The 27041-nt window shown below is 42.6% G+C and overlaps 1 protein-coding gene across 1 annotated transcript in view; it reads left to right on the plus strand.

The window, feature by feature from the left end:
* The window catches only part of LOC126481853 (hexosaminidase D-like), a gene marked incomplete at its 5' end in the record, with an annotated part of 157399 nt that overhangs the window by 110981 nt on the left and 19377 nt on the right, over nt 1-27041 (plus strand). The window contains 2 exons of the mRNA XM_050105813.1: nt 20373-20614; nt 25464-25740. Coding sequence (XP_049961770.1) covers nt 20373-20614; nt 25464-25740 — 519 coding nt within the window. The remainder of the gene's footprint in view (nt 1-20372; nt 20615-25463; nt 25741-27041) is intronic.

A 27041-nucleotide genomic window follows, 5' to 3' on the forward strand; every position in this document is an offset into this window, starting at 1 on the left:
CCGCGCGACCGCTACGGTCGCAGGTTCGAATCCTGCCTCGGGCATGGTTGTGTGTGATGTCCTTAGGTTTGTTAGGTTTAAGTAGTTCTGAGTTCTAGGGGAATGATGACCTCAAACGTAAAGTCCCATAGTGCTCAGAGCCATTTTGTTTATAACTTAAATATGTTACCTAGCCATATGTGTTCCCGATTTTTCATTACTCTACATAAATTGTTGTTTAGTGTTGTGGTTTTTTTTCCGTCAACATGGTTTTATATAGAGGTTAATCAAGAGGGACCATTGGGTACTGCGGCTTGTGTACCACGTCGTGTTGATCATTGGCCATGAATGTCAATGTTGAAAGTTCTGTTTGTGAATTGTGAATTTATGAGACATACAAGATGGTGGTGCGACCGTCTTTGGGGGCGTTAAGTACAATGGCCCGCTTCGTGCTATTCGAGAGGAAGAGGCTATGTGCTGGCACAGGGTTTTACTCTGTTCATTCTCTGATCGTCGAACAATGAAAAGATGACACTGCACTTTAAAAGAGCAGGCAAGAAACAACTGTCACACACTGCATACAAATGGGCCATTGGACTTACAGGAAGAAAACAACCTTTTCTTGATTGGCAGCTGTGTAACTCATTTAGGTTCTCTCATCCTACGTAAATATGTATCTCAAAGTGAAACATCTTTGTCACACAATGTTTAAAAACGAGTTCACCCTATTTTTTTATGTATACCTGTTTGTGGTCGTCCCATCTATGCCTCTATGATATTACACTTTTGCTTAGGATTGTACCGTATGGGGCATGTTCATTGCGAGGAGTTTGCTGCAGCCTGGCAGACGTCACCGAACCGGAAGATTCATTGACTCTTTACCTAAGAGGTAGAGCTTTCGAAACGGGCGATGGAGGATATTTTCATCTTAAGAATTTGACATCCCGAGCGGTCTAAGGCGCTGCGGTCATGGACTGTACGGCTGGTCCCAACGGAGGTTCGAGTCCTCCCTCGGGTATGGGTGCGTGTGTTTGTCCTTAGGATAATTTGGGTTAAGTAGTGTGTAGTGTGTAAGCTGATGACCGTAGCAGTTAAGTCCCATAAGATTTCACATACGTTTGAACATTTTTTTTTTTGAATTTGACATCGAGTGATGGAAAAGTGTTTACGTAGATCTTCGTGATCTTTCTGTTTACAAATGTTTCCCAGAAAGTAACGCACCGCATTTTTTTTCTCAGCCGAAATCAATGCTACGAATGCGAAACGGTAGGTATGTATTATTTGAAGTCTCCTAAGTGAGCGCGCCAAGTTTCTGTCACTTCCGACAAAAGCGTAGGTGCAGATCAGTTCGAAAATGGCGTCTGTAGTTGATGTACGTTACAAGCAAAGTGACGTCGTTGATTTTCTCACTGCATAGAAGGAAACTGTGGGGAATATTCACAAACGCTTGTACAAAGTCTGTGGAGCATCTGCTGTCGAGAGAAGTACAGTTAGTCGCAGAGCAGGGAGGGTGAGGTCATCAGAAGGCGGTTCGGCGGAGCTCCAGGATTTGAAGTGGTCGTGGAGACCATCCATGGCTGTCACACCTGACGTGTTGCAGCGAGCTGATGTTGTCATTCGCGAGAACAGACGTATTACGACTGTGCAGTTGGCGCTGCACCTGTCGATCAGCAAAGGAAGTGTGGATACAATTAGCCCCACTCTTGGATATTTAAAAGTGTGCGCGAGGTGGGTCTCGCGGTGCCAAACGGTGGATGACAGATCGCATAGAAGAAACATTTGTCTTGAATTGTTGCAACGTTTTTAAGATGAGGAGGAGGCCTTCTTGTCCTGCATTGAGACAGGTGATGAAACCTGGTTTCACGAGTTCGACCCCAAACCAAAACGACAGTCGATGGAAGGGCGCCATTCCTACTGTCTACAGAAGAAAAAATTCAGATCAACTGCTTCCGCCGGTAATTCCATGATCACCGTGTTCTGGGACTATGAAGGTGCTATTCTCATTTATGTGATGTCCAGAAGCGGTACCTTAATTCAGAAGCATATGCCAACACATTAACAAAACTAAAGACGCGCTTCCGGTGACTTCGGCGCCACAGCAACCCAGGAGATGTAAATAGTCTTCACGGGTTTGCCGCCGGCGGCCAACCCGTGAAGACTATTTACAACACATCCGCCGGGAAAGCTTGAAGAGTCACAACCCAGGAGAAGTTTTGCTACAACGCGATAAGATTCGGCCCCACACTAGTCTGAGGAATCCTCATCGTGATAGAACAGCAAACCTCATCTGCTTCTTATAGTGTCTAATTTTCTACTATAGTTCCCTCAGAAGTACCTGACTTAATTAGAATACATCCCATTACCCGTGACCTCCTTTTTTCAACGTCGACCTTATATATTTCCTTCAAGACACCGTCATTCCGTTCAACTGCTCTTCCAAGTCTTTTGCTGTCTTTGGCACAATTACAGTACGTCAGCAAACCTCAAAGTTTTTATTTCTGCTCCCTGAATTTTAATTCCTTCTTCAAATTTTTCTATAGTTTCCGTTACTACTCACTTATTGACACATTTAATAACATCAGGGCAGGCTACAACCCTGTCTCCACGCCCTTCTCAACCAATGCTTCCCTTTTCTGCTCCTCGACTATCGTTAACTGTCGTCTGGCTTCTGTACAAGTTGCAAAGAGCCTTTCGCTCCCTGAGTATTACCTGCGCTACCATCAGAACTTAGAAGTCTGTTTTCCAGTCTGTCAACATTATCAAAAGGCTTCTCTAAGTCTACAAAAGCTCTGAATGTAGGTTTGCCTCCCATAACCTGTCTTGTTAGAAAAATCGTAGGGTCAGTACTGCCTCGGGTATCCCTACATTCCTCTGAAATCCGAACCGATGTTTCTCGAGGTCCGATTCTAGCAGTTTTTCCATTCTTCTGCAAATAATTCGTGTCAGTATTATGCAGCCATGATTTGTTCAACTGATAGTTTGGTAATATTCTCACCTTCTAGCACCTGCTTTCTTTGGAACTGGAATTCTTCTCCTTGAAGTCTAAGGGTGTTTCGCCTGTCTCAGATATCATACAAACCACGTGCAATAGTCCCGTCGGATAATAAGGTAAATATGTCCCATACATCTTCATTGCCATCGTCACCACCACTTCAAGGGATTAGATTGTCTGCCTGTTCCGTCTTCAAAAGTTATTGTTGAGCCGATCTCGTTTTGCGCCTGTCAGGGTTTCTTCTTCCGTTCGAACTGTGTCACAACACTTGTTTCCTCAGTCCCTCTTCCAGCTTTCTGCTCACATGTTCTTTCCATATGTTTCTGTATTTCTTTATTACATCGTTTACCCGTTTAGCATTCAGTTATTCTTCAGTTTTTTTTTACTCCTAATGTCTTGGCGTGTGTATCCATTCATTTTTCGTAGAAATTTCATTTTGGTGGCCTATATTTTGCTGTTATCGGTGTATGCGAAAACCCAAGTTTAACTCACATCCACCAGAGACGTCACAGCCTCAGTTTTATAAAAGTTTATTTTTGTTTCTCTTCTAACTACATTCTTTATGTTCTATTAATAGTTTAATCAAATTGATGAAGCTTGTTGTCTATGTCTTCATTATGCCGCATTCTTCTTTGGTTTCCTAAATAATTAAAACTGTCAATTGTTTGAGTTATTCTGTTACTGATAACAAGTTTTGAACTGATTAGCTCTATTCATCGAATGTCATAACCTTCGTTTTCTTGACTGCGATTTTCAGATTGTATTCTTTGTCGAGATAGTTAAACGTGTACAGCATGTATGTTTCCATACACTAAGGAAGGTATGTGAGTGGTGCAACTGCTAATTAAAACAAAATAATTGTAATTGTGGATTATTCAAAAGGCTTTAATTTAATACTCCGCAGGGTAAACAATGATCGTCAGGTATAAGGCGTGTCTTACATTACTATTGTCAGTGACAAGCATTGGCAACATCTTACAGCAATATGCGATGAAGCAGTGAGCCTTTGTTGTCTCTTTCAAGTGGAAATGAACTGTGTTGCAATACAGTTTGAACATTGCAACCTTCCCCCTTTCCCGAAAATACGCTTCTACATGCTTTCGAGCCACATGGCAGGATTGTCTTAATGGATTCTATTACCCAATGTGAAAACACCCGTTCTGGTCTGTGAAACCCTTGTACCATTTCATTAGACATATTCCCTCGTCATAAAAATACCATATCTTTGTAAATATCTGGATGCGCCTTAATTTAAACATTTTGGAAAAATCACTTCATTAATTACCAAGTCGACAAACAAAATAATTTAAACAGATTGTATAACGATATCTCAATAGTGAGATAGTGTACCCAGTTCAACAGCGAGAGTTACCACTAAATGCACATATCGAGATATGAAGAGGTACAACTTTTTCCTTTTTTTTTTTTATCAACTAACTTTAATAAAAGCAGACAGCTTAAACGTTTCAGTAACAACAATTAAGGCCGCCAATGGAAACAACAATATTTGTTAAGACATATCCAGTTTACACATTAAATCAGATGCAGTCCCTTTGTGAAGTAACAGTATGTCACGAAAGTTTCCAAAGTAACTATCAGGTCCGGCCTTCACTTCTGAAACAGATTGTGATACAGAGGGGATCACACTCTACAGTGATGCAAGACACGCGTAAGAAACAATTATAACACATGTCTTAAAATGAAGTAAGAAACTATGCCCTTTACACTCTAAAAGCAGGCGGAACACTTTCTTGGGTAATGTGATATTAAAACCAACTGAAGAAGATAAAACAGATCTTAAATCAGAATCTCCATTGAATAAGGTTGTAGTATTAACTTTGAATTAAATAAAAAAGATTTTACCAATACCTGGACAAAATGTCAGATCTTAGAAGATTAAAACAACTTCCCCAAAATATTACTTAAAAGGGATCTTGCGTAACATGAATCACATGTTAGCCAAAATCTCTATCTCTAAGGAAAACAGACCACTACTCTTAACGAAGAGCAGATCTCTTAAAATAAATTTGCTTTTAAAAAAATTAATTTTTTTAGCAAGAATAAAGGTGCATGCTCTTATATAATTTTTGAAGACGCTGCAGCCAGTAAGCATCTACATGAGTACACAAAACATAACAGAACTCAGCCAAAACAAAATACTGAAATGATCATGGAACAACATAGTGTACCACTCACAATACAGACTTGAGCATAATGGTCTGAAACACCATCAGATTGCTAACAAATTAATCGGTGGCGTACATTGACAACAAAGATGACAAGTGTTTGCGTTCTCCCTTCTTCCTTTCGAAAATCCACAAGGAATACAGCGAAAACCAGCCAGATTACCAGATTATGCAAACTGAAGTAGAAGGGGGGAGAAAGGAAAAAGAAAGGGATTATTTATATCAGCTGCATCAGGACACTGTAGGGCGTCAGCGGCGACAAGTGAAATTGCGTGCTGGACCATGATTCGAACCCGAGATTTCCTGCATACTAGTTACTTGCATTGTATATTGAGCAAGCAGTAAAGGAAACAAAAGAAAAATTCGGAGTAGGAATTAAAGTCCATGGAGAAGAAATAAAAACTTTGAGGTTCGCTGATGACATTGTAATTCTGTCAGAGACAGCAAAGGACCTGGAATAGCAGCTGAACGGAATGGACAGTGTCTTGAAAGGAGGATATAAGATGAACATCAACAAAAGCAAAACGAGGATAATGGAATGTAGTCGAATTAAATCGGGTGATGCTGAGGGTATTAGATTAGGAAATGAGACGGGTAAAGCAGTAAATGGGTTTTGCTATTTGGGGAGCAAAATAACTGATGATGGTCGAAGTAGAGAGGATATAAAATGTAGACTGGCAATGGCAAGTAAAGCATTTCTGAAGAGGAGAAATTTGTTAACATCGAGTATAGATTTAAGAGTCAGTTAGTCTTTTCTGAAAGTATCTGTATGGAAGCGAAACGTGGACTATAAACAGTTTAGACAAGAAGAGAATAGAAGCTTCCGAAATGTGATGCTACAAAGGAATGCTGAAGATTAAATAGATAGATCACATAACTAATGACGAGGTATTGAACAGAATTGGGGAGAAGAGGAATTTGTGGCGCAACTTGACTAGAAGAACGAACCGGTTGGTAGGATATGATCTGAGGCATCAAGGTATCACCAATTTAGTATTGGAGGGCAGCGTGGAGGGTAAAAAACGTAGAGAGAGACCAAGAGATGAATACACTAAACAGATTCAGAAGGATGTAGGTTGCAGTAGGTACGGGGAGATGAAGAAGCTTGCACAGGATAGAGTAGCGTGGAGAGCTGCATCAAACCAGTCTCTGGACTGAAGACCACAACAACATATTTCATTCCATCTTAGAATCATAATTTTAGTCCCATTTCCTGCCTTCGGTCACAGTGAAAATTACGTGTATCTATGTTTTAATTATTATTATGGAAGGAAATCAATACATTACTAACCAGTAAGATCAGAAATTTCCTTATAAGGAATGGAAGTGTGGTAGAGCATTTATTCTACTGGAACAATGGCAAAGCACAATCGATACTAAGTCAAATTAATTGACAAGTTTTTAACGTTACTTATTAATAAGCAACGTATCACAATGTAATGCGAATTTTTCTACTGGTGTAATTGGTTTTGCCAGTTGAATACAGAAAATACTTCTCACTTTGTCTTTGTCGAACCAACGGTCTCTTACTAAAATGTTACGCGCTCTTCTCTTTCACGATGTAAGTACATTTGTCTGACTGATTTGCTCTTCCTGAGTACTTGTCTCAGGAATACACAGTCTTCCTTCTGTTCTCTAACTTCCATGTACTTTGAGTGCCAAAATTACAGATTTTTAGATCGAGCACTGCGCTGCATGTCTGACCTTCGGTGCCTCTGTTACTACAATCTCGCCGCACTGCCCCACGACTAGCAATGTATTCCTCGCAGCGCGCTGGAACTCGCGTTACGTCGGTGAACTACGCAATATTATTCTCGTCTGGGGTAAACTGTAGAAACCACTGACTTACAACAAACTGCAGAAATAAATTAAAACCTTCCGCGAAATGTTAGTCGCTTTCGCCCCCCACAAAAAAGTTAAAGGGAAACAGTGTCTCTCTTACTACACTTCAGATGTTGGTTTGGTGAAAGTTCCTCGTCAGGCGTGAGAATTTAATTTAGTACTTCACTGTTATTGACTGCTTTGGCCAGAGCGTATACAGACGTTATCGGCATCTAGTACTGAAGGCAATTATAAATTTATGTTGTCATACAACGCATAGCTTAGGACATGTGACGTGATAAATATTGAGCAGCGTGAAAAATGAAGTTTTCTTGAAAACTTAACTGTTTCTTTATTTCAATAGCGCAAAATTTCAATTAAAGTAAAGAAAAGAGGTGTCAGGAGGTCGTTCTCGCATCGCGCTGTTATGTACAGTTACCAAATTGTAAAAAACACCATTTTCGTTCTTTAACGTTCTGACGCGCCCTGCCCCGCATCTAGGAAAAAGTTTCACGTAGCGTCCTGCGGCCCGCGTCGCATAGCGAAAGAAGTAAGGGTATTCTGCAGCGCGCTGCGGTAAATTTCCACACCCAGCAACACGTAGCTTCTACACTGCGTTGCCGCCTGGCCTGGAGAGACGCCAAAAAAGGCGTCGCCGCCAGACGTGGCGTCGGTATCTTTCAATGTCGATAGCGCACCGTCTCATACATGACTTTTGTGGTTCCAGAATTGACGTACAAAATATGCACGATAATCAGAATTAGTTTCTACATATTAAGCACAGATAGTCTTAAAACGATGGATTCCAGCTTACATAAGGTGCTACAAATATTCAAATTTATCATTTCAGTGATTACATATTCGATATTTCACGTTACACTGCATGCAGGTGCCAAAGAGAACTGCATTTTTGGGTCGTATGAAGACCTTGGAATGGATGGGAAATGATAACTTTTTAAAATTCGTGTCAGCACTCAACAGTACTTGCAGCACATTCTATAATGGATGAAATGGTTATTTTCCCCATCTGATGGGACGCTTAAAGTTCTGGGTTTAATTTAAAACGACTTGTGGAGTGCCTTGTATAGTAAGAGCAGCGGGCTCTGGTAATTGTGGTCCATCTGTAAGATGTGAACCTGAAGTCATCGAAAGATTTTGCAGCTGAAGCTGTTAAGTAAATATTAATTACAGTTGTATACAACCAAATTGGCAGCATCGGTCGTAAGAGGTTTGAAATAAGTATTACAGCAAACCGATTTCAGTTACTGCATGACAATCTTCATTGAAAATATTGAATTCTTGAAGACTCATGTAATAAGAGCACATAGTACAGCTTGAACATTGCGTCAATATAGAAGACCATAGGAGCTAACGATAAAATTTGACTGAACTTGTTCGTAAGCTGCAATTTTCTTCTACATTGATTCCATGTTCAAGTTGTACTATGCGCACTTATTACATGAATCTTCAAGAATTTAGAATTTGCGTTTAAGATGATCATAGAGTTACTGATATCGATTTGCTGTAATAATTTATTTCAAACCTCTTACGAACGACGCTGCCAATTTTTGTTGTTTTCAATACTAACACTGCGGTTGTTGAGCACATGGTTTCCCTTGGAATCCAACCCCCAGAAAATTAATTACAGTTGCAGAACCTTGCCCCTGATGTGAAGAAAATACTGGACAAAACTACTGACAGTCTGTCAAATCGATGAAATGACATACAAAATAATTCCATAAGGAGCTGCTCATGGGGAAAATGTGGGCGTATTTCGTGCTGTTACCTGTTTAACTTCACCGAGTAAGGGCATACTTATTTTTCTTAGAAATAAACTGTAATGCTGTGCGATAAAACGTAGTCCGTGTCACTCTAAAGAGGTAGGGATTTGGATATTATCAGCTTTTTCACTTTGTATCGAACACGAGAAACTTTTTCAAAATGATGTATTAATTTTTCCACCCAAACCACACAGTTAGTCTAAAGCTCTTGGTGAGTGTAGCCACTCAGTGGTGTTTTTCTAAATCAAATACAATCATTCAGGGTATTAAACGTGAAAACTGCTTTAAATGAAGCGCACTTGAGCTGAGGAAGAATTAGTAATTAACTGTATTCACAACCTCGTTAGCTCGTAATTTAACAGCACTTCTGATGAGTGATAAAATTCTAAAACAAAAATTTAGCTAGCCAACGATTAATTGACAATCAAACGTGTGCAATTTGCGCTCTATTCATTAGCGGCAGTTAAAAAATGCTGGTGTTCTCGCAACAACGCAGGTAATTTAAATTGGAAGCCAAGTTTTGTGGCCTTTTGTTGCTTTGCACTGGAATGTGCGACTAGAAGCGGTTAATTTCTTGTCAGCGTGGCGTCAACGTCATGGTGCACGACTCTGAAAGGTCAGAGGAAGCAAACTGGGAATAAGAAAAGCTCAGCGTTTACACGCAATATACATACGTAATGTGTTAGATTTTCTTTTATTGTAATATTTATTAGCATGTCCTTCCTTACCGTCGAGAAAGTATCAATGGAAACAGTTAAAAAACGCTTTTCATTATTAGTATCCAGCTTGCAGTTTCAACTTTCCCGTAAGTCCTCTCTCTCTCTCTCTCTCTCTCTCTCTCTCTCTCTCTCTCTCTCTCTCTCTCTCTCTCCGTCGCTTACATTTGAGCCAGTAGTGCAGACAGATGTTCATAGGACCTCTTGGTCTGACGATGAGGCAGCGGTTTGCGGCGTTGTTACCGTGTTATTACCAATAAAGTGAAACCTTTCAGCCTCCTCATTCGTTACCTTATCAGGCTACCTAATTTTTAATATTCTTCTGTGGCACCGCATCTCAAATGTTTCGGTTCTCTTCTATTCCCTTTTTCCCACAGTCCATGTTTCACTACCATACAAAGCTGTGTTCCAAACTACAGTCCAATAAATTTCTTCCTCGCATTAGGGCCTATGTTTGATACTGGTAGGCTTCTCTTGGTCATGAATGCCTTTTCTGCTTTTTATGTCCTCCGTGCTCCGTCCGTCGGGGTTACTTCGCTGCCTAGGTAGCAGTATTCCATAACCTCATCTGCTTCGTGATATCCAATTCTGGTATTAACTTTCTCGCTGTTTCTAATTTCTGCTACCTCTCATCACTTACGAGTACGTCTTTCTTCGATTTACTCTCCATCGATATTGTGTACTATTTAGACTATTCATTCCATTCGGCAGATCCTGTCATTCTTCTTCAGTTTCCCCAAGGATAGGGTGTCATCAGCGAATCGTGTCATTGATATTCTTTCATCTTCAGTGTTAATTACACTCTTGAACTGTTCCTTTATTTCCTTTATTGCTTCTTCTATGTATAGATTAAATAGTAGTGGCGAAAGAGTACGTGTTGTTTATTATGTGTCTTTCCCTACAGCTTATTCCCATTTTTCTCAGAATTTCGAACATCTTGCACCATTTGACATTGTGAAATGCTTTTTCCAGGACGAGATATCCTGTGAACGTATCTTAACTTTTATTTAGTCTTGCTTCCATTATCAACCGCAACGTCAGAACTGGCTCTCTTGATGCCATTACCTTTTCTGAAGCCAAACTCATCGTCATCTAATACATACTCAATTTTCTTTTCCATTCTTCTTTTTATTAAACTTGGCAGCAACTTGGATGCATGAGATATTACTGTGACTGCGCGATAAATCTCCCACTCTTCGTCTCTTGACTCTTCGGAATTGTGTGCATGATATTTTTCCAAAATTCTGTTGGTTCAAATGGCTCTGAGCACTATGGGACTTAACATCTATGGTCATCAGTCCCCTAGAACTTAGAACTACTTGAACCTAAGGACAGCACACAACACCCAGTCATCCCGAGGCAGAGAAAATCCCTGACCCCGCCGGGAATCGAACCCGGGAATTCTGTTGGTATGTCGCCCGACTCATACATTTTACACAACTCCGTAAAGGGTCTTTTTGTTGTTATTCCCCCCCCCCCCCATAATTTTAGACATTATGGTGGAATGTTGTCTGCCCCTGCAATCTTATTCGATCTTAAGTCTTCCAAAACTCTTTTAAATTCTACTTCTAATACTGGGTACCCTATCTGTTCTATATCGACTCCTGTTTCTTCTTCTATCACGTAATCGGACTATTCTCCAGTATACTCTATCCACGTATCCGCTCTGTCCTCTGCATTTAACAGTGGAAATCCCCTTACAATCTTAATATTACCACCCTTGCTTTTAATTTCACCGAAGATCGTTTTTACTTTTTTGTACGCTGAGTCAGTCCTTCCGAAAATTATTTCTTTTTCGATTGCTTCACTTTTTTCATTCAGCCATTTCGTCTTAGCCTCCCTCCACTCCCTATTTATTTCATTCCTAAGTGGCTCGTAATTCTGTCTTCCTCAATTTCCCTAACCATTTTTGTTCTTACTTCTTTCATCGAGCAATTGAAGTATTTCTTCTGTTACCCTTGGTTTCTTCGTAGTTACCTTCTTTGTATCTATGTTTTTCTTTCCAACTTCTGTGACTGTCCTTTTTAGAGATGTCCATTCCTCTCCAACTGAACTGCCTACTGAGAGATTACTTATCACATTATCTATAGCCTCACAGAATTTCAAGCTTATCTCTTCATTCCTTAGTACTTCCGTATCCCATATCTTTGCGCATTGAGTCTTCCTGATCATTCTCTTGAACTTCAGCCTGTTGTTCATCACTATTAAATTGTGATCTGAGTCTATATCTGCTGCTGGGTACGTCTTTCAATCCGGTATCCGATTACGGTATCTCTGCTTGCCATGATGTAATATAACACATGGAAAATGCTGGGAGATACGGGAAGATTTCAAGTATATCTCCTCCTCTTGTGATTTCTGAACAGTGTGTTTACTATTACTATCTGAAATTTATTGCAGAGCTCAAACAGACTTTCTCCTTTCTCATTCCTAGTACCAAATCCACATTCTCCTGTAACATTTTCTTCTACTTCTTTCCCAACGACCGCATTCAAGTCTCTCATGACTGTTAGATCTTCATTTCCTTTTACACACTGAAATACCATTTCACTATTCTTAAATACCGTCTCGATCTGTTCCTCTTCGTCTTGCGATGTCGACATGTATACCTGATCTATCGTTTTCTGTTTGCTGTCGATTCTGATGGGAACAACGGTATCACTGAAATGTTCGCAGTAACTTACTGTTTCCCCCACCGTCCTATTCATAACGAATCCAACTCACGCTATACCATTTTCTGCTGTTGCCCTATACTCACCTTCTTTCCGTTTCACTTCGCTGATCACCACTGTACTTACATTGAGACTTTGCATTTTCCTTTTCAGATTTTCTAGCTTCCTTACCACGTTCAAACATCTGGCATTCCACGCCCGGAGTTGTAGAACGTTATCTTTTGGTTGGTTATTCAGTCTTTTTTTTTTTCACGGCCACCTACCCCTTGACAGTCCCCTGCCGGAGATTCGTTTTGGGGACTAGTGTGGAATATTTTGCCAAAGGAGAGATCATCATGAAACTTTTTCAATTACAGGCCACATGTCTTGTGAAAATACATTATGTGCCGTCAATTCAGTGGTTCCTATTGCCTTCTACATCCTCGTGCCATTGATCGTCGTTGATTCTTCGGCCTTTACGGTGAGTTTCCCGCCCCAAGAGCAAGAGAGTGCCCTGAACCTCTGTCCACTCCTTCGCCCTAATTGATAAGGCCGTTGGCAGAATGAGGGTGAATTCTTATGTCGAAAGTGTTCAGTTCGTGAAACAAAATGGATGCTAGTGCTTCAGTAAATGAAACATAATGACTGATATTCGTAAATAACGTAGCCACTTACACTTCCAGAATCACAAAGTAGAGAAATAAGTTTCGTGCTACTTCAAAAAGTTACACACGCTTCAGTGGACATAATCTTCAGAGCTTAAGAGCTTTACGTCAAAAACAGTGAATTAAGATTTTTTAGTTACACGTTCTTTAATAAGAAGAATGATTGAGTCCTAGTGATTTCAGGATAAAACGGAAAAATAAGTTTTCACTTCAGGTTTAAAACAAAAGTCCATATCCAAGCATCAGACAAGAACTTAACGCATTTAATGGTGCTGTCTGGTCAAGAAGTAGAGCCAACAATAATGAAATGTATAAGTCGGAAAAGGATAGAAACTTCCAGTATGGCACTGTTTTGTGGGCTAGAAGCACAACAGTACAGTTATACCAAGTCTCAGCGAGCACATCGCTGAACACTTAGAGCCCCAGCTGAGGAGGCTGCATACTGTCCATAAATTGAGGTCCGAGTGCTTGGCATAGCTTAGTGGAGATCTTCAGGTTCCTGGCTGCGATGGAACTGAACTCCTGAGCTCGTGTGCCGGCCTAAATAGCTGCGTTGGTGATAGATACGTGCGGGCCTTTTTTGGCACTTGACATGCCAGATGCATGAAGAGTTGCTGTTTGCCAATGACCTCTACCGTCTGCATGGACATACACAGTGCAGGAGCTGAGCTCGCGGCAACCCGCACAACGAATAAGTTGCACTTTGTCCTATCGGCGCCTGATGTCTCGGGCCGCCACGGCACCAATATCACAGAAAAAAAGTAGAGTGCGTCCACATAGTGTCTTCACAGCGTCGAGCCCCGCGTGTATCGCCTTGCAGGGCGCGTAAGGTTGGTAGCACATTTCTGTCGATGTATAAGCTAGGGGCCGCAGGTTCGAATCCTGCCTCGGGCATGGATGTGTGTGCTGTCCTTAGGTTAGTTAGGTTGAAGTAGTTCTAAGTTCTAGCGGACTGATGACCTCAGAAGTTAAGTCGCGTAGTGCTCAGAGCCATTTGAACCATTTTGAACCACTGCTACTGGCGACAGCTTTGTTGGCAAGTGAGATTCAACATTATTACAATTAAAACAATGAAATTAATCATTTACATTGATTACAATTAAGTACACTGTACTCACAATATCACAGTAGGTGCTGCAAATGTTTTCCTATTTCTTGAAGACTTAGTTCAACATCTTTGCCAGTGTTCCACGTGTAATCGAGTGTAGATTATCAATTATCGCTTTCTTCAGTTCGTCTATTGTATGTTATTTTGATACACCAATGTTTTATATAAATGGTGGCGTCTGTTCCTTCGGACATGTCCGATAGGACAGACACCACGCAGAATCCGCTACTGTGTAACATTAAATGCAAATTGAAGGGGATTGCTGCTGTCAACTGCAGCGGGATATTACGCGGAATCAACGGCGTCGAGCGAAAATGTGTACGTCACCAGCTTTCGAACGCGGGATCTCTTACTTACTAGGCAGGTGCGGTAACCACTGCGCCATACGGGACACAGCGTTATCGTAACTGTGGGTAATATTTCGGCACGCCTCGGAGCCGATCTACATTTCCACCAAGCGCCACCTATCCGCAGTCTGACCATTATACTCCCGTTCGCTACTCTGAGATTCCCACTGGAGGTCGGACTTATTTACGCTTGTGCATCGATGCCCAACTAGGTTTATCCCAATCGTATGAATGCGTGGTGTCTGTTCTTTCGGACATGTCCGAATCTTCGTCCGGTACACATTTGCGCTCGACGCTGCTGATTGCGCGTAATTCCCGCTGCCGCCGAGGACAGTGACCCCTTCACCTTACCAATGTCTTAGCCGCACCCCTCAGGAAATAGTAGGGCGGAGACAGATCCGGCGAGCGCAGGGGCTAGGGACCTTTCGTAGTTACTGTGTCTTGTTGGAAAAATGAATGATCTCATTTTCGTTGAGCGGAGCATTAAATGAGTAAATTATCTTGGGGACCGTGGACACCGGAAGTGACGGTAGTATCGAAAAAGATGGGCCATGTAATTGGCGTTCACTTAATGTCAACCCACATCCCGATTTTCTCTACATGGCGTTTCTCTTAAGGCATAAGGATTTTCTGAAGATCAAGTTTGTGGATTTTGTGAATTAATGTAGCCAGATGGGTAGAAACAAGTCCCATCAATGAAAAAGGTTCGATCCAAAATACCAACTCCATGTCTGTTGCCAAATCACTCAAACCATGCCAGAAACACTATTCGTTCGCATACAATATACAGGGTGCTTCAAAAATGACCGGTGTATTTGAAACGGCAATAAAAACTAAACGAGCAGCGATAGAAATACACCGTTTGTTGCAATATGCTTGGGACAACAGTACATTTTCAGGCAGACAAACTTTCGAAATTACAGTAGTTACAATTTTCAACAACAGATGGCGCTGCGGTCTGGGAAACTCTATAGTACGATATTTTCCACATATCCACCATGTGTAGCAATAATATGGCGTAGTCTCTGAATGAAATTACCGGAAACCTTTGACAACGTGTCTGGCGGAATGGCTTCACATGCAGATGAGATGTACTGCTTCAGCTGTTCAATTGTTTCTGGATTCTGGCGGTACACCTGGTCTTTCAAGTGTCCCCACAGAAAGAAGTCACAGGGGTTCATGTCTGGCGAATAGGGAGGCCAATCCACGCCGCCTTCTGTATGTTTCGGATAGCCCAAAGCAATCACACGATCATCGAAATATTCATTCAGGAAATTGAAGACATACAGTCCATACAGTCCGGACTTGGCTCAGTCTGATTTTTACCTCTTTGGTCGTCTGAAGGCCCACCTGCGTGGTAAAACATTTGATAGTGAGAGAGACCTTATTTCGTATGTCAAGCGATGGTGTAAAAGTCAATCCCCAGAATTTTACCAAAGTGCGTTTACACCTTGGAAAGAACATTGGGCCAGATGCGTCACAGCTGCTGGAGGCTACATTGAGTAAGTTCAGTGTATAGCTAAATGTTCCAAGTATGTTCACAAAAAATTTCATTCTCCTCCTGCAAAAAATAAAAAAAATTAGAGACGGCTATGCAAAACTTTTCGAACGCCCTTTGTAAATAGAAAGAACTATGTAGCATATTTTGTTTCCAGTTTTCAAATGTTGTTTTTTATTTATATTACAGCTTCACAGAACGGGTCTTTCATATTTCTTATCACAGCTTTTCATATTGGGTATAAGAATCCTTTGCCTATTAGAAGTTCATTTTCATTTTTCAAGTATGAAATGCATCTGTGTAGACCGTATTTCTTTCACTTGGAGCAAATAAATATATCGAAAAAGGCGGTTCGTACGAAAAAATTAAAACTTACTATTTCCAAGGAGGACACCTGTCTGTGCTAAAAGTGACCACCCCCTCACCCACCCAATTACTATGGGCGTCTTCCCACGCCCGGGTTCCCGGGTTCGATTCCCGGCGGGGTCAGGGATTTTCTCTGCCTCGTGATGGCTGGGTGTTGTGTGATGTCCTTAGGTTAGTTAGGTTTAAGTAGTTCTAAGTTCTAGGGGACTGATGACCACAGATGTTAAGTCCCATAGTGCTCAGAGCCATTTGAACCATTTTTGAACCATGGGCGCCAACTTTTTATTTTCAAATGGGAACTCCCCGTTTTTAATGCAGATTCAGAGTCAACGCCGAAAAAATATCGCTGTAATCGACAAAATTAATTTTTTGCCGGTTTCTGTAATGATGAACCGACTCATTTGGTTCTATTTTACATTTCTGATAAAACTGTAAACCTTTATGTTCTACACATTTGATATTATTGTAACAATTTGAATTTATTTTGCAGATTTGATTGTATAGTAAAATAGCAAGTAAGCTACATCAACGTAATGTAGTTTTCTATTCCCTTAGGGGTTGATTTCGGGGATCCCCCTCGAATTTCACCATCAGGCTGACATTTCGGTGTATGCTTCCGTCCAATCGTAGTAACTCTCGCTACGATTGCATTGCGGCACCATCTAACACGAAAAGAAGAAAAAACTGTTTCACATAAACCCTAGATATTTTGTGTCGAAGAATCCGTGGGGTTCACGTTTAAAAAGTAGAAAAAAAGGGGGAGGGTTAGTAGATGACAAGGTTTACCACAGACAAATGTCGACTTCGAAAATATTAACTTTGTATCTGGAATATTTTTTTGTTACGATGCGTGGTTTTCGAGACATTTTGTTGTACCAAGTTAAAACAGGCGCCCTGTGTAACCAAATCAATAAATGGTTATTTCCTTGATCGAATCCTCATACTGCAATATTTAAAATAGCCATATGATTTATGGAGGAAAATACAGCAACCTCTCACTTTTAACAATTCTTTATTGTAAAGATATTGTTCGTTTTAAGGGCCTATACCTTTAAAGTCGGCCCATTTTTAAAAGGCATTAAAGGTGGGAATGATCATCTGACACACATCATATACATGTTTCAACTGTGAGATTTCATTTAATGATAAAAAAGGAAAAGAATGGCATGTTAGACTCTCTGAGCATGTTGTTTCCTGCGTATTATATGAAACGGCTATGTGAAAAACAAAAAGTTCTGACTTTTAGTTGCTGCTCTGTTTCTTACACAAAACAAGCTTACTGTGTAAGTGATAAAAGTGTGTGTCTCTTATTAATGGGCTGATTATCGCAATAGGAACTCTGGGGAATTCCTGTCACAACTGATACTTTTTTCTTTAAAGCTGACCTGGATAACTGAAGACATGATCCATGGTCATTTGTTTGATACAGATAAATAATTCGCAAAGTAACTAACGGAGTATTTCAATGCGCTTGCTTTTAACGTAAAGTTTTGTCTTGGTTTGAAATTGTTGTTCAGTAAACCTATGTTGCCGCTATTGTTGTTTGTCAACACGAGAGAACTATGAAAACAACAAACCTTAGTTTCTAGAGAATTTCATAAGATTCGTCAGGTTTTTATAGTAAAGCGTTTTGCAATAATATTTTCTTCTTTGATACGTGACATACAAGGAAATCCCTCGCGGCAAGCTGACGCAGTTTGTGTTGTTGACTGCGTTCTGCAGAACTAACAGCTCAACGCTGTTGCGATCCGCGCCAAATACGTCGTTGAGAAACGCGAGTGTGCGTCCTCCGCGGGGAAACGGTGATGTTTGGAAGTGTAATGGTTACATCAATACACGCAGTATTTGTGTAACAAAAATTCTTTCCCTACAACGACCTGAAACAGTAATTTGCGCGCTCATATCTGGAAAGAGCGCAGTCCTGCTAATATGACTGATTAATTAACGTAGCTGTGTAATGTTGCTAATTATGTGTAATGATATTCGAAGTCAACATTCATTAGCATGCTGCTAGGAGAACATACATCCATTAGCATGCTCTAATAGCCTGTCCGCTGACATTGCATGAGCAGAATTGCGTGTCGTGGATTACATGCTGCCTTTATCTACACTGGCTATGCATATAGCGCTGTCCATTCTTTCGTGTTCCTAGTTATAAACTGCAACATGGTCCTTGTAACTCTGCTTTAAGTGTCGAAGTTATCTCGGCTGCTCGTTGCGGCTTACGAGAGAAATAAAAAAAAAAATCATTTGAGCCGCAGGTGTTTACGAAAAAAAAGAAAAAAACACAGCCTCTCCACGCCAACACCTGCATGATGCCAACACAAAAGATCTACTGACATCTCTGCGTAGAGGTTAGTGTTCACTAAGTGGGGTCATCGCAGAATGTGGGTACTGTGATATTTACGTACGTCTGGTTATGATTAACCATTAACACGCGCTTATCTGGAGCTATATAGGGTCAAAATTTAACAAAGGGTAGCGATTTGTAGGTCCGCAGCTCGTGGTCTCGCGGTAGCGTTCTTGCTTCCCGAGCACGGAGTCCCAGGTTCGATCCCGGGGTCAGGGATTTTTCCTGCCTCGAGATGACTGGGTGTTGTTGTGTCGTCTTCATCATCATCATTCATCCCCATTACGGTCGGAGGAGGCAATGGCAAACCACCTCAACTAGGACCTTGCCTAGTACGGCGTCGTTCCCCTACGCTCTGTAAAGAAGTATGGGACTTCATCATCATCATCATCATCATCAGCGGTTTGTAGAGCAGAGGAGAAAAAGGTGCCACGGCAAGAGCCAAGGGAACAAAAGCCTTTGCGATGGTCGTGTCGGATAGTAAGAGCACCAGCGGACTGCTTACTATCTGCGACAGATTATGCAACGGTTAGGCAAGCCAGTAGTGGGTATCATGCAGGCCGATACCTTTGACGTTGCGAGGCGTTGTCACTGGGCAGATGCAGCTGGGTACTGGCGTTGTCTTCTCTACCAGCATCAGCATATCTTTAACAGTTGAGTTCATCATCGGTTAGTGTCCAATAGGTCATATACCGGATGCACAGTGTAGGATAGTGTAGGCGATTTATTTGTGCGTTAGTGTGGGAGTTCATTGGCTTCCCTCCTGTAGGTTGTTTTTCTGGTGTGACAGCAGCTGGCGTGTCCACTCAGTATTGCTGATGTGCAGGGGCTCGCTTGTGAGGGTGTGTTAGCTCGCCATAGGTGATTATGCCCTGGCTGGCAGCTTCCACCTCTGGTTGTGATCATAGTTCCCCAGAGTAAAGATGATCGTTCGAGTATATCGAGTTACTGTATAGGCGCATGGTGAGTTGTATAATTCCTTGAGGGTTTCAAGGTTGTATTCATTGTCAAGATCCGCGGTGCCAGTATCGTTCGGAACGTTGTTAATGATACTTGTTACTTGATACTGAATTACCTTCAGACGGCGCAGGTATGTAGTAGCTGCATATCCCCAGACTAGAGCTGGGTACGTAATCAGAGATCTCATTAGTGTCATGCATTTGGATCTCTAACCCTCCTTTTTGGTGTACTTTCCCTGTTGAGCTTTGGCCAGTGTGCTTCCCTGTCATCGATTGTTTGCCCTGCACGTCAGTGTCGAAACATCTGTTGGTGAGATATGAGTGTATGAGACGTACGAGCCCGTCGGGGAAACCAACACACCTTAGTTTGCGTATGAGGCCGTTGTGCCCGAGGCAGTCGAAAGCTTTTTTGATGTCCAGGAACGCGGCCTCAGTGGCGTTGTTCGTGTTGCAGCTGTGTGTTGTATGTTAAACTACGGAGGAGGTGTTGTGTTGTTGAGTGGTGATTCCTAAAGCGCAATTGCTCTGGCATTAGGGTGTCGTTGGCGATGCAGTGCCTAGTGATGCGTTTAAGTATTACTTTCTCAACAGTCTTGTTGAACGAGCAGAGCAGACTGATGGGTCGGTAGTTTTATGAGGGGGAGTGGTCTTTCCCTTTCTTCCTGAACTTCAGGACATTGCCAGCCTTCCAAAAGTTGGGGATGGTAACGAAATTACCACGTTTGATACACAAAACTAGCCATACAATGGAAGTGAACTGATGATTTATTGTGCCAGTTCGGCAAATGCCAACATTTCGGGCGTGACCTCCAGCAACCGGACTATAGCAAAGATACGTGTAGACTACTGACAAGAAGAGAAAAAAAAATACCACTCACATTTAGCCATGTCTTCAAGACACGTCGGAACACTGCGCGTGCCCCGTTGTGAGCGCCCTATTTGGTTCTTTGCAGGTGTGGGTGTACGCAGAAGACGTGTACCGCTTCGTGCCGGTGATGGTGTGGGACAAGTACGCGGCGGTGTTCCCGCGCGTGTGGGCCGCCAGCGCCTTCAAGGGCGCCTTCGGCGAGACACTGTACATCCCCAACGTGAAGAGACACCTCGAGAATAACCTGCGCTGGCTGGAGGTCATGTCCGCGGAGGCGCCGAAGTTTCGCGGCGGCTTCTCCGGCATCGCCATCACCGGTTGGCAGAGGTAAGTCACCAGACCAGTCTTCACAAAGCACTTTCATAGTATTTCAGCGAGCTTGGTGCGGCAGTGGTAACGTACTAGATTCGCATTCGGGAAGTATGTGGTTCAAATCCCATTCAGTCGTCTGGATTTAGTTGTGTGCAGGTGGTACCCCACAGCTCGTAAATACTTGTAGGAAGTCATATTTAATCACCACCAATTACTCAAGACCAGATTCGATGAACCAACCATCTTGACGTAGATCTGATCTACATGTACAGACAAACAAATTTCAAAAAATTTTGATAATTGTTCGAGAGAAAGAAGTTCGCAAACTGAGCAAGTCAACAACGCGTTGGTCAACCTCTGACCCTTATGCTAGCAGTTATTCTATTTGGCAATGACTGGTGGAGTTGTTGGATGTCCGCCTGAGTGATATCGTGACAAGTTCTGTCCAATTGGCGCGTTAGATAATGAAAATCCCGAGATGGTTGGAGGGCCTTGCACGTAATGCTCCAAACGTTCTCATTTGAGGAAAGATCCGGCGATTTTGCTGGCCAATGTAGTGTTTGGCAAGCACGAAGACAAGCAGTAGGAAATCTCGCTGAAATGTAAGTCCAGGATGGTTTGCCATGAAGTGCAACAGAAAGAGACGCAGAATATCGTCGACATACGTTGTGTTGTAAGGGTGCCGTGGATGTCAGCCAAAGGAGTCATGCTATGAAAAGAAATGCCATCATGGACTATCGCTACTGCTAGTCGGGCCGTATGGCGGGCAACAGTCATATTGGTATCCCATCGCTGTCTGGGGCGTATACAGACACTTCTTCAGCCTGGAAACTAATCGACAGGAGTACATTTTTGTTCAGCGATAAGACCCGCTTGGATATGAGCCCTATGTCCAGCGAAGAAGTGTCTGGGAACCCCCAACAGTGGTGGGATAGCAACCTGACTGTTGGTGCCATACAACCCGACATCCAGGTGTGATTATCTGAGGTGTAATTTCATTTCATAGCAACACCACTTTGGTTGTCATCCGCGACACCTTTACAGCGGAGCGGTACTTCGACGATATTCTACGCCTCGTTTTATTGCTCTTCATGACAAGCTATCCTGGGCTTACATTTCAGCAATATAATGCCCACCCTCACACGGCGAGATTTTCTATTGCTTGTCTTCACGCTTACCAAACCGTATCTTGGACAACGGAGTCTTCATATTTCTCCCCATTTGACAACGTTTGTAGCATTATGGACAGGACGCTTCAACCAGCTTGGGATTTTGACGATCTAACGTACCAGTTGGACAGAATTTGGCACTATATTTCTCAGGAGGACATCCAACAACTCTGTCAATCAATGCGAAGCCCGATATCTTCATGCATAAGGGTCAGAGGTGGACCAACGCGTTATTGCCTTGATCAGTTTGTGAAGCTCTTTCTCTTGAATAAATCACAAAATATTTTTCTGAAATTGCAATCAGTTATTTGTCTGTACATGTACGTCACAACTATCGATTTCTGTCCCATTCAGATAATACCAAGGTGGTGCGTAAGGTATTAATAGATCGGGGAATAATTTACATGGTACCAGTGGCTGCTGCAGGCGAGGGAGAATTTCGAAGATGCACGAGTGTTCTTCAATAAATAGTGGCCAATTTGTCTGAGCGCCGTTAATGTATATAGCAAAATATCCTTTCTGATATTTCAAATGTGATGTTCCTTCCGCACGTGTAATTAATTTGGAACAATTTCTGCGGACGGCAGAGATGTAGTGAATGATCAAAATGACATGTACGCAACACACTCTTCAAAAGCAATTTGCTATAATGGAATTCGTGGTTGCGGAAAAGAATATTGTGGTAAGCAGCCTTAAACGTTCGTGTGCATTGTATGGTAACGACACAGTTGATAGGAGTACTTCTCGTCAATGGGTAAAGAGATGTATAAGCCACCACAAGTCTAGTTGCTACGTGGATCATTTAACTGTCAATTCAAAAATTTTTCGTCGTCCTTAAATTCACAGCCAGCACTTCGGTGCTACTTATTGTGGCCTAAGTGCTTGACCCAAACAATCCCTTCAGCATAAAAGCGCTTCATTCTGACTAAGAATGCTGACAGACTGAGCTTTCCTGTGCTGCTTGTGAACAACGTAGGAGATGAGCCACAAGGGAATTACGTGCTGGACACATGGGCACGTCCAGTGGATCGCGTTCGCTCTGTTTGGTCTCGTCGGCTCCTGTGTCGGCAAGAAGTCTCTTCCTTCACTGTCCTCTACTAATGATTTTTCGCAACCTGTTGCGTCACTGATCGATTACCATGTCCATCCTGACTCGCTAGTTGTTTACTCATCAACCCCAGGAGGCGCGTCGCTGTATTCTGAACTGGAGAACATGTAACATTTTATATCTTAAGTAGCCTGATTGATATTTGTATGCTTCGGATAACCACGACCATTCTTTGCAATTGCACAGAGAGTTGAAGTGCAAAGACTGAACTCCATGATACGTCACGTTCGGGACGTCCTGTGACAGCCACTGCTCGGAATTCCATCTATTCGGGCCACTGAAGGATTCTCTACGTGGGACAAACATCGAAGATCATCGGAGCGTAATTTTTGTAGTGAAAATACGGCCTCGAGCTCAGAACAGAAGCTTTCACGTACAGGGAATACAAGCTATTAGGTAACGCTGCTCAGCAAGTGTTCGAACTACTTGATGATTATGATGACGATGATGATAATGATTATGATAATGAGGACATAATGCTGCCTTAAGGCCATAGTACATGATAGAGACTATGCAGAAAAACAGTATAAGTGAAAGAAATGGTTATATATTGTCACTAAATTATGACTCTTAAGAATAAATATGTTCTGAGAGAAAAAAAAAATATGGGGCGTTATTTATTGAACAACACTTGTACAACAAACGGTGAAGATGCTGAGCTTAAACATTGCCACTAGGTTAAATACAATACATGGCTTATGTAGATAAAGAAGGTAAGGCTTCACGCATATTTCAAGATTACACAGCGTGAGATTGCCAAAATTTTGATCGTGATTGTCCACTAAGTTTGGAAATCTCAATTACCTTCTTAACTTTTTTCTCTATCTTGCGCTTTGTTTCCCTATGTAAGGTAAAAACTTCACAGATAATACTTACTTTATATTGTAGTTCATACTGTTAGCCCTTTTTTTTATTGGCCTTATAGGAGGCATAAAGGAGCCTTCTTTCTTATGATTTGATGATGTCCACCATTTTCTCCTGTCTTGCGCGTAAGTTTTCATCTGTATGCATGTAGTATATCCATCATATTTTATGATCTGTTTTGAGTCTTCAAGTACTCACATCAAAAAAAGTTTTGCACGACTCCGTTTGCCACCACGACACCGTGTAACGCGGTACAAATGGGCCCAACAACATGCCTAATGGACCGCTCAGGATTGGCATAACGTTCTCTTCACCGACGAGTGTCGCATATGCCTTCAACCAGAGAATCGTCGATGACGTGTTTGGAAGCAACCCGGTCTGGCTCAACGCCTTAGGCACACTGTCCAGCGAGTGCAGCAAGGTGGAGGTTCCCTGCTGTTTCGGGGTGGCTTTATGTGGGTCCGACATACGCCGCTGATGGTCGTGGAAGGCGCCGTAACTGCTGTACGATACGTGAATGCCATCCTCCGACCGATAGTGCAACCATATCGGCAGCGTATTGGCGAGGCATTCGTCTTCATGGACGACAATTCTCACCGTCACCGTGCGCATCTTGTGAATGACTTCCTTCAGGATAACGACATCGCTCAACTAGAGAGGCCAGCATGTTCTACAGACATGAACCCTATTGAACATGCCTGGGATAGATTGACAAGGGCTGTTTATGGACGACATGAACAACCAACCACTCTGAGGGATCTACGCCGAATCGCCGTTGAAGAGTGGAACAATCTAGACCAACAGTGCCTTGATGAACTTGTGGATAGTATGCCACGACGAATACAGGCATGCGTCAATGCAAGAGGACGTGTTACTGGTTATTAGAGGTACCGGTGTGTACAGCAATCTGGAGCGCCACCTCTGAAGGTCTCGCTGTATGGTGGTACAACATGCAATGCGTGGTTTTCATGGGCAATAAAAAGGGCAGAAATGATGTTTATGTTGATCTCTATTCCAAATTTCTGTACAGGTTCCGAAACTCTCGGAACCGAGGTGATGCAAAACTTTTTTTTGATGTGTGTATTTCTCTGCTGCAACGATTTATCCCTTCTAGAACTCTCCAGCGTTGCATAAACGTAATAGATGCCCCGCTATCCCCTTACGTCTTCTAATAAGGGTACAGAGACTTTTTTCCTCGAGTATTCTATTTAGTACTTTTTCATTTCATTCGCATAATTTTTGATATTGTTCGACAGCACCTATCAACCACGTGTTCACTTCAACTAAATGCTGTGCTGTAGCTGTACGCTTTGGGGTACTTCTGCTTCAGTTTCATATCAATATCTAGTACTAGTGGGCCTCCTTTACAGGAGAAAAGGTTTCTTTGCTTATGCCATTTCGTATCTGATATCCTAGTTCCTTGGTCCAGCCCATGTAGTCAGTCTGAAAACTACATCCCAAGCCCGCCTCAATAACTGCGGGCTCGGGGCGGCACATTACTAACCAAATAGGCTCGGGTTCGAGTCCCGGCCGGGTCGTAGGTTTTCTCTGCTCAGGGACTGGTGTTGTGTTGTCGTCACAGTCGTATTGTCGTTACTGACTCTAAAGTTGTCTCAAACACACTGTGGTATCGTCTTTCCACTAATGATATAGCTGCATGAGCACGAACCGAAAGCCAATAAATTAAAAAACCTGCACCCCACTGTGCTATTCCTCGCGCCAGGTACGACCACTACTCGGTGCTGTGCGAGCTGCTGCCGGCGGCGGTGCCGTCCCTCGCAGTCAACTTGCTGGCGACGTCGCGCGGCTTCTTCAACCAGTCGCTGCGGCACGACCTGCAGTCCAACCTGGGCTGCGCGCGCGCGCCCGTCGGCTCGCAGCACGACTACGTGGTCAACCTCAACTCGGACCCCTTCCTCTGGGAGAAGTTCGGTCGCTGCTTCTTTCCGGGCGCGCCCTTCTTCAAGCTCACCTACCGCCTGCACGCCGCCGAGATTGAGGTGAGTACTCCAGAGCACATATCTGCAAGTGTGAACCTGTTGCGTCATGTATGAACCTCACAGGTAGTATCGATCCTGTGGTTTTCATGTCCTGGGAACCGTGGGAGAAAGTTTTTCCGTTAGACAGTGCCAACTCCAGATAGGCGCCCTCTCCAGGCACCGGGAAAACAACCTGCATGTGCTGTTTTCTCCATAAGCTACCATAATAGTACAATGGAGGCAGCCAAAGGGTACTAACAAATCGGCATCTCAACGGGATATGGAATTTTACAAGTATCAGAGAAACTAAAATTACTCAAGTTTACGCATAAATGGTTTGTCAGTGAAATGCGAAGTTTCCTCTCCACCTTCATAGTCAACCTTCCAGATGCAATGGATCGTAGATCAGGTGAAGATGCATTATCAAAATGGTCAGAGTTTGACGGAAATGCAACGTGCCTGTCGACGCAATTTTAGCCCTTCGCTTAACAAGCTTGTTCCACAAGAAAATGTGATTCGAACATAGACGAGCAACCTCAGGTGAACGGGATTGACGACTAAAAATAGTGGTAAGAGAGCAAGAACTAATCGGACACCTGAAAACATCGAATTCAACAGACTATGGTTCGAATTCCATTCAAATTCTCCAGGCACCTTGCCCATTCACTTGCCTTTGTGTGAATATGCCTTTGCCTTCTATTGTATTTCGGATTTACATTTAATTAAAAAAATAATTATTCAACAATAAAGTACTTATTGAAATCGTCCAGTTTTGTTGATGGACGCTGTAGAAAGGAACATTTTTGGTGATGTATGTTTCCTTTAGCTTGGGATAAGCGAATGTTAGGCGAGAACCACGAAGTTGCTAAGAAACAATTCGACTGGCGAGAGGATGAGCTGAGTTAGCCAATCAGAGGTAAGGACATGTCCATAGAAAATTTTGCTAGAGATAACTCATACTCCTAGCGCAGGATACTTCTCTACTTGGTCTCATATACAGCACTTCTCTGTTTTGTTTAGTGGGCGGCTCCGTTTGAGAGCTTAAGCGATAACCGTCAGGCAGATTTACAACAGCTGGTCGTCAGTCGATGCAGGTCAACTGGGCACCTACTCCAACAACAGCCTGCCAGTATTGGCGAAGGCTTTCTTACTCTCGAATGGGAGGAGGCGGGGGTGGGGGGCACATAATGGACCTCACGCACGACCAGGTTGCCGATACAAGAGTTGCCACTCTGTAACGCACTACACCGCTCACATAAACGTCAATACCGCTGCCAGTGATTATTTTGAACACAACCTGTGACGATCAGTTGTCTCGTTAC

This window comes from Schistocerca serialis, chromosome 5, assembly GCF_023864345.2.
Source record: "Schistocerca serialis cubense isolate TAMUIC-IGC-003099 chromosome 5, iqSchSeri2.2, whole genome shotgun sequence".
In the NCBI taxonomy this organism is placed as follows: Eukaryota; Metazoa; Arthropoda; class Insecta; order Orthoptera; family Acrididae; genus Schistocerca; species Schistocerca serialis.